Source organism: Lytechinus pictus, chromosome 7 (genome assembly GCF_037042905.1).
Source record: "Lytechinus pictus isolate F3 Inbred chromosome 7, Lp3.0, whole genome shotgun sequence".
NCBI lineage: Eukaryota > Metazoa > Echinodermata > Echinoidea > Temnopleuroida > Toxopneustidae > Lytechinus > Lytechinus pictus.
Window position 1 is genome coordinate 32,974,251 of NC_087251.1, and position 12,468 is coordinate 32,986,718.

General features: G+C 37.6%; 1 protein-coding gene across 3 annotated transcripts in view; it reads right to left on the minus strand.

The window, feature by feature from the left end:
* LOC129264527 (lysosomal-trafficking regulator-like) overlaps positions 1–12,468 on the minus strand; it is a 56,660-nt gene that overhangs the window by 14,453 nt on the left and 29,739 nt on the right. For all 3 annotated transcript variants that reach the window (XM_064102541.1, XM_064102540.1, XM_064102539.1), the window contains exons 26-38: positions 11,989–12,098; positions 11,075–11,278; positions 10,225–10,401; positions 9,643–9,783; positions 9,086–9,210; positions 7,215–7,463; positions 6,627–6,756; positions 5,870–6,022; positions 4,912–5,223; positions 4,294–4,453; positions 3,475–3,615; positions 2,550–2,767; positions 1,427–1,672 (exon numbers count right to left, since the gene is read on the minus strand). In XM_064102541.1, the coding sequence (XP_063958611.1) occupies positions 1,427–1,672; positions 2,550–2,767; positions 3,475–3,615; positions 4,294–4,453; positions 4,912–5,223; positions 5,870–6,022; positions 6,627–6,756; positions 7,215–7,463; positions 9,086–9,210; positions 9,643–9,783; positions 10,225–10,401; positions 11,075–11,278; positions 11,989–12,098 (2,366 nt within the window). The remainder of the gene's footprint in view (positions 1–1,426; positions 1,673–2,549; positions 2,768–3,474; positions 3,616–4,293; positions 4,454–4,911; positions 5,224–5,869; positions 6,023–6,626; positions 6,757–7,214; positions 7,464–9,085; positions 9,211–9,642; positions 9,784–10,224; positions 10,402–11,074; positions 11,279–11,988; positions 12,099–12,468) is intronic.

Consider the following 12,468-nt stretch of genomic DNA (forward strand, 5'->3'; position numbering starts at 1 on the left):
TGATTCTTTACATTTACCTTACCTCTATGTGCACTCATTAGCAGTGATTTTAAGAAATATAAAACCCTGAAATCATCCAGTTAGATTATTTCATCTATCTACATTTTCTGATATGAAAAGGCTTAGTCGAGGTAGTTCAGATAGCATTTTCAGGTGTAGAGACTCAGCAAAGAACAGCTTTCACAGGTGAGGGTGAATGGGTACCTGGCAGGAATTTATTCCTTGAAATGCACTGAGCGCTGGAATACTGCTTGAGCTACAGCCGGGGTAATTATATCCAAGTCATTTGGAAATGCATAAAGACGTTATTCATAATGTGTTATACAAGAACTGTCCATTATTATTATCATTATCTTCAAACCTCTTTGCTAGTCCATGCAGAGTAACATTTTTTCATGATTTCCTAAAAAAATATCAAATCTATGTAGATATCATCTTCAAGATGCTTATCAGGGGGGGGGGGGTCACAAAACTCAGCCAATGCAATTTAACGATTTTGGAAGCACAGTTGTCAGTGACAATCACTAAAGTTACTTGATGAAATATTCTCATGGGAGCATTTCAACAACAAGTGGAATGCCTCTGGCCGTCTCACCTGCATCACGCGATTCAATATAGCAGCAGTGCTGATTTTGAAAACTACTATAACTCGCACAAGATGTTCAGTGATACTTGGTTACTCTTATTTCCACGTGTTATGAACTAGACCAATACACTTATAGAGATATGATGGCAATTCAACAAATACCCCCAATGTGGCCAAAGTTCTTTGACCTTACATGACCTTTGACCTTGATCATGTGACCTGAAACTCGCACAGGATGTTCAGTGATACTTGATTAGTCTTATGTCCAAGTTTCATGAATCAGATCCATAAACTTCCAAAGTTATGATGGTAATTCAACAGATACCCCCAATTCGGCCAAAGTTCATTGACCCTAAATGACCTTTGACCTTGGTCATGTGACGTGAAATTCATGCAGGATGTTCAGTGATACTTGATTAACCTTATGTATAAGTTTCATGAACTAGGTCCATATATTTTCTAAGTTATGATGACATTTCAAAAACTTAACCTTAGGTTAAGATTTTGATGTTGATTCCCCCAACACGGTCTAAGTTCATTGACCCTAAATGACCTTTGACCTTGGTCATGTGACATGAAACTCAGGCAGGATGTTCAGTAATACTTGATTAACCTTATGGCCAAGTTTCATGAACTAGGTCCATACACTTTCTAAGTTATGCTGTCATTTAAAAAACTTAACCTTAGGTTAAGATTTGGTGTTGACGCCGCCGCCGCCGCCGTCGGAAAAGCGGCGCCTATAGTCTCACTCTGCTATGCAGGTGAGACAAAAATGTTCATGAAATGGTCCCCAGTTGTTAGTGAAAATATATGGTTTATGAAATATTCTCTATAACTCACCCTGAAGAGGCCCTTGTCATTAGAAACTGAGGCTGTCCTAGACCTCGAGGTAAAGGATGACAAGAAGCCCATGTTGACGGTGCCCATCATGGCAGAGTCTGCGATGACAGTGTCCAGATCATTGTGCTGCGGATGGGGGTTGGGGAACAGCTGCTTAGGGGTCTGGCCATACGTCTTGATCATGGTCTCAACGGCACGTCTTCGGGTGTGGTCCGTGATGGTACGGGTGTCGAGACCAAAGTAGGTCTGTGGGAATAAGAATTAAATAGGAATGAAGACCTTACTGTGTATCAGCACTTAATTCAATTTATAACAATTGTAAGAGTGGGAAACATTTCCAATGTACAAACTTGCTCTTCTCCTTTTTCTTCAAGCTACACTGCCTCCTTCAATTCTGGGACTCGCTTCATAAAGGACTTACAACTATTATGGCAGTGGCAGTTAAGCAATAATGGCAAAGTTTTAAGGTTGTAAACAGACCCCAGGAGATTCTTACAATATTGGAGTACCAGAGACCAGCAGGTGCAAAACACTGGGTGAACAACCTTCTCTTTACGAATAATGTATTTAATTAAAAATGCACAGGTTGTGACTCTCTCATACTAAAATTAGCATTAACATCTATAAAGAGTGCTCTAGCGATGCATCAAAAACACATATTTTGGTCTGCATCAATTGCCCGTGCAGTATCAGAGTGTATCCCTAAAAAGGACCGAAATCCGACGAATATCCCATAGGCTCCAGTACGAAATTGCTATTGAATATGAGAGCGTATTCAACAGTTTAATGAGCATGCGCGAATGTGTGAAATATACAAAGCGTACAACAATGAGATGTACAGAACAGAGCACAATTATGCTTGATGATGTCATAATGAGCTACATGCAAGTCTCATGTGGAAGACCAACATTGATCCTATGAAGTGATGATGGCATAATGTGATAAGTGATCTATGACTTGTTCAATCAAATTGCTCTTTAAAAAAAATATTTTCCCAAACTCTTGGAATATTTCTGGTATTCCATTCTGAGCCTTCCAATATAATATAATCATTTCTGATAGATGAGTATGTGACAGGTACTTTTACAACTAGAGACAACTCAGCATGATATCTTTCACTTACGGCAGGATGGAAGACATTGATGGCTTCTACTGCATGCTGCCCATGCTGCTTGTATCCAAAGACTAGGTCCACCCAGCTGTGGAGCTTCTGAGAGACGTAAGTAGACTCCAGGGCTTGCTTCATGATCTGGACAAAGAGTCTAGCATCATCCTTGGCCCAGGGGGGTAGGATGACGTTGTGCACTGCCTCACCGGACTGACGGAATCCAAAGTCATAGCCTGTGGAAGGGAAGATGTTGGTTCGGAAAATAAAGTTACGCATCATTGTTGTTTGGAAAAATGTAGAATTCCATCCATTTGGCATTGTATGATTGATAAAAGATTTCACAAGATTTGATGCTGTACATGTAAATATGATCCTATTCTGCTCAATTTGTACCAGCATACCAATTATGCTTTGAAATACCAACTATCTACAAAAATCTGATAATTTTCAGAACACCAATAATTCTATTCCTCTTCATAAGAAGGGGGGTACTGTCTGATTCCATGAGAAAATGAAAGGAAAGAACATGGGTTTGATTTTATTTCATCTGCACTTATTAAAGTTTGAAAATTATGTTATACAGACTGAAGTATCAGTAAACTCTTGCTACCTAATAAATGTTATGTCATAGAACTTAATGACATTTACATAGACAGGAATTATTAACACTGAAATTTATTTAAAAAAAACCCGTGCAATTCCAATATAACATAGACCAAATTTACATTGGGAAAAGAGTCATTATCAGAAATCCCAGATATCACCTATCATTTTCAGGGGCAACCTGACGACATACACACATTAGAGTGTTTTTTTTCAAGAACATCCATTCATTCATTCATTGTTGAAGTTTTATTCTTGTAATGCATTTTTTGCTGCTGCTGTTATTTTGCTATGTGTGCTATTCAAATTTTCTATAATCCTTGTCATCCAGACTAACCTTGATTGTTCAAGAGGAACTCAGGGAGGAAGAAGAACTCGGGAATGAGTTCTTTAACATCCGTGGTAGATTGGAAGGAAGATAGAAACCAAGAGGTCTGGATAGAATGAAACGTCCGGTCCGGGAGATCAAAGTGATTATCTGCAAGTTGGAGATCACACAATTGTTGTAGATATGATTTTTATTTATTATTCAATACATATTAAATGCAAAGGTGGTAAAGATAAAGCTACTGTTATAGATAAAGTAAAGAGATTTTGAAAATAGCTATATTCATTGATCGTGTGATTAGAGTTCATTTAAAATGAACATTACCTATTGTTGAAGGAGAGGGTGATTGTTGGTGAGCCATGGTCATCATCACCATGATTATCACCAACACCACCATCATCGCACAACCATAACGACCATCATCGTAATTGTCAATATCAACGTCACCATCATTATCACCATCACCATCATCATCATCTTTGTAATCATCATCATCGTCATCATCATCAGCCAATTATCATCACTATCATCATACAACAATAACCATCATCATCATAATTGACAATGTCAATATCATTGTTGTTGTCATCATTATCCATCATCATCACCACTATTATCATCATCATCATCATCGTCATCATCATTATCATCATCATCATCATCTTCATCACCATCATCATCATCATCGTCATCATCATCCATCATCATTATCCATCATCATCATCATGATCATCACCATCACCAATACCACACACACACAACCATCTTCATTATCTAACTACCAACATCACTCTTCATCCAATATCCTTTTGTAAATATATGACCAACCTTGGTAGTGCAGGAACATCTGAGTGAATGGTGGGAGCCTGACAAGGTACTGCAAGACTGTGCCACTGTTTGAGTAGTGAGAACCATAGTGGTATGGCGCGATTACCAAGGTGGTTTCCTCTCCCATACGATGATTCTTATCATACTCTTCTTGCAGGGCCTGTAAGGAACAACAAACATTGGTTTTACACTTGACAATTTCAGCACGTAACTAGCTTTAAGACACTGAATATCAATGAAATGATGTCTCACATATGATATCCTTCTAAAGCAACAGTGTTTTCTTAACCCTTTGACCACAGAATGTAGTAATCCCCTTAGTCTCTGTACAGTGACCAACCGTTCTAGTAGGCAATGGGTTAAACTGTTGACTACTGACTTTGTAATCCCCAAAGGCTTTGAACGAGGACCACCTGGTTAGAGTGGGCGATGGGTTAAAAGAGAAAGATGGTAAAAGAAAAGAATGAAATTTGAAGATATCATACATCAATTTTTTTTCATTTAGACTATGGAAACAACTAGATTCTCATTTAACAGTTGGAATAAAATATACATTTTCAGAACTCCTTCATTTTCCATTTGAATTTCTCTATAGTCAGAAATTGTAACGAAGCTCACTTTGAAATTTTCCTTGTATCTCTCCTCTCTGTCCTTATTCTGCACTGCCACCGGCTTGGTGAGGTCTCTGAAGTACTTCTCTTTCGTCAAGTCAATCTTCTCATCCACGTAGTTATTCAGGACAAACGGGACGACTGGATACTGCATCAGATCGTTGAAGGAGCGACCTCCAAGCTTGTTGAGCTGGGTCAGGTACTCAAAGTTGGTCATCTGGCCCAGTCGCCAGGCCTGAGTGAGGGCGAGGACACTGTCCACCTCGATCAGGTTAGGCAGGTCCATGGACTTGATCTGTTGGAAGATGTTCTGACGCTCCTGGTGAAGATAAAAAATCAAGTGGTCTATGAGTCCACATTTCCAATGGGAATGTTCAAGAAAATGTCATATCTGGCAATTTTCCTTCATTTTGAATTGCTGGGGAGATTTGGTATGGTACTACATGTACAATAACAGCAGGTCGGTTAAAACATCCAACAAGTCTTTTCATGAAATGCTGTCAAAAGAATATTGTTTAGCAATTACGAAACACAATATTTCTAAAAAGGTCCTTCAGAAATGTTGAATAACAATATCAGCTACTACTACATTAGGCAAAGAGCAGTTCTCCCCCAAAGATCAAATAGCCCTGGTACATTGGAAAAGTACTTTGATATAAATTTCTACAAAGAGATTCGAAACAAAGTTTAATTGTAATGAGCATGGATGTATGAAATGGAAATTCTGCTCCTTTGCAAACAACTTTACAAATTAAATAGTAAATATCCTGAAAATTTACCAAAGCAAATCCTTTCATTGAAATACTGTCATTTGTATCTAAATGCATCTTGTTATGATCTAGTCTTTCATTTTGTATTTGTAATCAAATGAACTCCTTAAATAATCTGAATGTAATTATATCTTGCTTATCACTGTCAAATGCGTGTCTTTACACTCTATGATTAAGACGGAAATAAACTCTTACCTCCGTGTTGTCAAAGCTAAGCAGTAGAGTCTTGCCATTGGTTAGGAAAATTTCCAGAGCATTGTCTCTCAACTGATACCATCTCAGATGGAGTTCTTTGATCTCATCGTACGTCCACCAGATGGTCATCAGGTCAGTGTCACCCATAGAAACCTAAAGGGTCAAGAATTCAAATGAATACAAATAAGGTAATTGCCTGAAATGGACTGTTGCAGAGAAAATGGGAATATATGTAATTGTGGGGAGCATTATTCTTATCATCCACTATTTGAAATCCCCCCCCCCAAAAAAAAAAGACTTGAGAAGAAAAAAAATATTTAAAGTCAGGTTCATATCTACAATTATAAAAATAAAAAACAATGGGATAGCCATTCCCAAAGCCTATAGCAGCTCCAAACGTGACATTTATACAGTTATATTACTACTGGAAGATAAAGCAACAGTTGAAGGAAAAGGGGAGGGCTAAATTTAAGCAGAATTGACAAGCAGAACCTCTTGCATTTCTGACAAGAAATGATCCGTCAGCGATTGAAAGTCCTGTCCCAATCCTGAGTCTAGATAATAATGAATTTACAAAATACAGCCAGTACATTTTCATGAAATGTCTCATTACTTTTCACAGGCAAATCTGCATTCAGCCAATCCAATGCCAGCATTTCAATAGCTTTAGTTGTCAATGAAAATCAGTACACAATTACTTCCTGAAACGATCCCCTGAAGTGAAAAGAAATTTGCTGGGATAGACTGTACAACAAACCTTAGTGAGACTAGCATCAATGGTGTTTTTCAGCGGCTCTTCACCAACAAAGTACATGCTGTTATTGCCCAGTAGCAGTTCACCCCTTGTCTCCATAGCCGGTGTGACATTGACACAAGTTGATGCAAGACTGCATAGGTGATAGAAAGGATAGGGAGGTGGATCAGTAATGATTGCAGTTGAACATTTTTAGTGATAATAAGCTCTGTTATTCTTTCACAAAAACTTCTAGTACAGTAAAAAATCATCTATTTTGACAAAATAAGACTGAGGTGACAATCACTTTAAATGCACAATCAGATGAAAGTTAACAACCTTTCTTGAAAAAATAAAGTCTTGATAATCTAATGGTTTCTTTCAAATAGAAAGAGCAACTTTGTGCTCAATATTTGCAATTAAACTTTGATTAAAATTTTAAGTACATGAATCAATTCTAAATCAATGAAATGAAATGAAGATGTCAAGATATATAGACCCAACTAAAGTACCCCTGACTTGAATTATATCCAACAACTTAGACTACACCAATCTCAATTGTTTTATTTATATCATTAATTTATTCACAACTTATGAGTAGGTGAACTCTACCTGATCTTTTCATTCATCTGCAGTCTTCTCTTGAGTTCTGAAGAGCTTTGAGACTGTGAGCTGCTATCAAAGAGATAGGCCAGCGGTCGAGAGCAGGTCTCCTTGTGTTTGGTTTGCTTCTCAGGTAGAAAGAACTTCTTAGGGATGAGAAGGTGACATCTCTGGAGTCTCCTCCTCACCCTCCCTGGTCCTTCTGTAGGATCGAGCTGCCAGTGTAACGGGTAGGTCTCAGGGTCATACCACACAGCCCTGCAGGTGAATGCAACGTGGGACAAAATAAGCAGTATCAGTTAATGTCAATTTGTGATTATACCAAGGAAGGGGGGGGGGGCAATAAAATATTTACTCTCTCAAATCAACAATACACATGGAAAAAATGCTGAACTTCATACTTATAAGCAAAACAAGAAACAGTTTGTTCTGTGATGAGTAGATGGAGATGAGCGATATTTTGGGGGAGGGAGGGAAGAGGTAGGTGAAGAGGATGAGTGCAGCGGCGAAGATGGAAATTGGCATGGTTGGTGCAGAAAGCAGGTATACATGTAGGTGTGAACGTGGGAGCTGTTTAGAGAACCCTAACACAGCACTGGCCAGCCAGAGTAAAGCGTCCATTACTTAAATGGCCAAATCACTGATGATCCCTTAGGTACTGCTGAGGACCCGCTGACATCAGTACAATAAGATCTTCTCTGTTTTAAATGTATATTCTTGTATATTTGATGAGCCAGAGGTAAAATATATCAAAGTACAAAAATACAAACTACAAAAATACAAACGGCAAATCTTGCTGACCCAGTAAATTTGAATATGTCTGGTATAAATAACAAGTGGAATGCCTCTGGCCGTCTCACCTGCATCACGCGATTCAATATAGCAGCAGTGCTGATTTTGAAAACCACTATAACTCGCACAAGATGTTCAGTGATACTTGGTTACTCTTATTTCCACGTTTTATGAACTAGACCAATACACTTATAGAGATATGATGGCAATTCAACAAATACCCCCAACGTGGCCAAAGTTCTTTGACTTTACATGACCTTTGACCTTGATCATGTGACCTGAAACTCGCACAGGATGTTCAGTGATACTTGATTACTATTATGTCCAAGTTTTATGAACTAGACCAACACACTTTCAAATTTATGGCTGTAATTCAACAAATACCCCAATTTGGCCAAAGTTCATTGACCCTAAATGACCTTTGACCTTGATCATGTGTCCTGAAACTTGCACAGGATGTTCAGTAATACTTGATTACTATTATGTCCAAGTTTCATGAATCAGATCCATAAACTCTCAAAGTTATGATGGTAATTCAACAGATACCCCCAATTCGGCCAAAGTTCATTGACCCTAAATGACCTTTGACCTTGGTCATGTGATGTGAAACTCATGCAGGATGTTCAGTGATACTTGATTAACCTTATGTATAAGTTTCATGAACTAGGTCCATATATTTTCTAAGTTATGCTGTCATTTCAAAAACTTAACCTTAGGTTAAGATTTTGATGTTGATTCCCCCAACATGGTCTAAGTTCATTGACCCTAAATGACCTTTGACCTTGGTCATGTGACATGAAACTCAGGCAGGATGTTCAGTAATACTTGATTAACCTTATGGCCAAGTTTCATGAACTAGGTCCATATACTTTCTAAGTTATGCTGTCATTTCAAAAACTTAACCTCAGGTTAAGATTTGGTGTTGACGCCGCCGCCGCCGTCGCCGCCGCCGTCGCCGTCACCGCCGCCGCCGCCGTCGCCGCCGCCGTCGGAAAAGCGGCGCCTATAGTCTCACTCTGCTATGCAGGTGAGACAAAAAGTGAGTAAATCAAGAGCAATAATTGTCAATGTGAGGGCCTTTTTCTTACCTCTCATGTGTAAGTTGTTCGATGAGATGCTGCCATGCCGTCCTCACATCTAAAGCCGATGACATGGCTTGTTTGATGTGCTCCAAGAATTGGAAACGCTGCTTATTCTGGTATTTACCAACAACCTATGATAAAGAAAAGAAAACATCAACATAAGATATTTGCTTATTACAGAGGTAGAAATATTAAGTACAATGCCATCTTGCAAAAAATGGGCACTCTGCTTTATTACATGTACATGAATGAATCAATAGTAATTTACTCATTTAATTTTCATAAAAATACATTAAATAAAAGGGAATTTGCATTTATAACCCCCCATGTACTAATATTATTGGGTATAAAGCATATACATCATAATATACATCATAATCTTTGTTGTCCCTAATCGTAGAAAAGTTTAATTCAAGTGATTGCCTTGTGGATGAAGTGGGGATTTGTGAGCTATCTGGTCGATATATGATGGGATAAATTTATGGATCTCTTTGAACAAGAAAATGAGGCGACACCCATTCCTCTAGTTTATCGAGATGATAGAGATTCCCATTTCAGTGTACCTGAGTGACTTCCATAGCAGAATGAGTAATGTCCCTGGCCATATCATTCATTCTTTGGTTCAATCTGGTTGCTTTCTCTAGACGCTGTTTGTGCCATGCTGACCTAGCAATATCAAGATCCGTCCAAGTTGTCTTCAAGTCCTGAACAACAAAACAGGAAAAGGAAAATTGTAAGATATACCATTAATTTTCTTCTTCTGCCATCTGTGCACCTTTGCAGCATCAGATTTCCGATACAAGATTCCTGCTTTCTTTACTCACATAAGATTCTGAAATTATGCTTCAGTCAGTAAACCAGCTAAATGAAAAATTAAAACGAAGGACTACTCACTGAATGACTGATATGTATGAAGTTGGATTTGGTGAGGGTAACTGGTGAAAGAAATCTAATTGGGTCACTTCACTCTATAAAACTGTTTACTATAATGGTATATTTTGTCTTTTGAATAATTTTCACTCTTAATTACACATACATGTAAGTAGTAATTGTCTTAGTGTCTTAGCACTGGCACAGTTCACACAAAGATCAAATAGGTCAAGTATGTCAATCTACGTTTTACAGGTTACATCCACATGGCGTACCTCTTCTAGACTTTTGATAGCTTGGGGATCATCCTCATTAGGATTGAAGGACTGGAAGCCACATTCCTTGAGAACATCAACTAGGATCATACCAAACATATGATCTGTTTCCGATAGGTCATCATGATGGTTATGAAGCAGGTCATAGAGGTAAAGCTCCAGCTTGCTGGCATATTGCTAGAGTGGAGAAAACAGAATATAACAGATTTTTTTTGGTCTTTTTTGAATAACAAGATAAAAAAAAATTGCCTTTCTGGTGTGCGTTATGTATTTGTAAAATTGCAAAACCATTAAAAAAAAATCAAATACATTTGATGCAGATACTCACATTAATAGTTAAGTTACATGAACATGACTATTGTTAGGAGAAAAAGCATGTCTATGTCTATTTCAAGTGAATGACTCGTGTTTACCATCATCATCATCACCATCATCATCATCATCATCATCACCATCACCATCATATTTTCCATCATCATCACCACCACCACCACCACCACCACCATCATCATCACCATCATATTTTCCATCATCATCACCACCACCACCACCACCACCATCATCATCATCTTCATCATCATCATCATCATCACCATCACCATCACCATCATCATCATCAACATCACCATTATAAACTTCATCCTTGTTATCAATATCATCATCACCATCATCAATACCAAGCGATGATAAAAATCAATATAATTGTCGTTATCATCATCATCATCATCTTCATCATCATCATCATCATGATCATCATTGTCATCATCGTCATCACCATCGTCATCAACATTCCCATAGTCACTATAATCATCCTATCGTGACTCGACATTGGGTGCTTGTGAGAGCATACCTGCATGCTTGTTTGTAAAACACACTTGAGGATCTGTTTGGACCTGTCAACATGAGCCACTTGCAAAGTAAAAATCCTTAGGGTCAGGTCTTGAGCTGGTGACATCATATGAACCAAGAGACGAGCTAGCTGAAGCTGAAGGGTCGGTTTTGAGGACCACACGATGCTGTCAAACTGACGTCGCTTGATGCTAACCTTCTTCTCCTGAAATGAAAACCAAAGTAATTTTGTTTACCATGTACATACAAGAACAGGTAGAATATTCTATTGTATGCTGTATAAGCTAATATTTTACAATACAATCTCTTTATTTCAAACTTTTCAAACGTTATTAGTCTTCCGACTATGACAGAATATTTTTTTGTAAATGTAGAATAAACTGAAAGTGAATTGAATTGAATCTATTGTTAAGACTTCGGTCACATCTGGCAAACCATAGTTGATTAAACCACACATGTAGAAAAGAGTTTAATTTAAACTAGAGTCTAATTTAATTCAATTCAATTCAAAATGGTTTATTAAAAATACTTTCTTTGTGGGAAAAGCCAAATTGCAAAAATTTACATTTCAAACAAATCATCAATAACAAGGTAAAAATAACTTAGTACTACGAAACAAATTTAAATATAGACATACAGTGTATATGCAACAAATTATATCAAATAAATTTAAATCGATACTCATTGATGAAATAGGAAACTACACTGTAAAAAATACTAGTAATTTTACGAAGAAAAAACGTAAATTTAAAGGATGTTTACCTTTTAAAAACAGATGACACAATGATTTAACAAACCAAACGTATTTATGCAGTGATATGTAACGTAGAATTACAAGTTAAATGTAAAACAAAGTAAAATATAATAATCTTTGTAAAAATACCAACAAACTTTCGTGTTCGGAGTGGGTCTTACCATGGTGGCACCCATTGATTCAATGAGTAGGTGAAAGAGATCCTTGGTAAGCTGTGTTGAGAGGTCGTCAGTCAGGCTAATGACTGGACGATAGGATGGGTGTGACAGATCTAATGAATGGAGAAAAAAAAGGAGCTTTACCAGAGTCTACAACCATGGTTACATAAAGTACTTTGTGACATGCATGAGTAAGTATTAAATGAGTATGAGCCCCCCCCCCAAAAAAAAAAAAGATAGATTTTCTTTCCACAAATGATTTCTGGTGCTCATTAGCTCATTATGATTATAGCTTTAAAGTAAAAATCATTAATCATTACATTTCAATTTGTCATCACCACAATCTCCATCACAATTAGGAAGATAACAACTTACAACAATCACCACCATCGACCACCAGAACCTCAAATAAAATCCCCATGACCATTCTCATCACCATCTTCCCCTTCCTCCTCACCACCAACCACCAATGTGCTGATACCA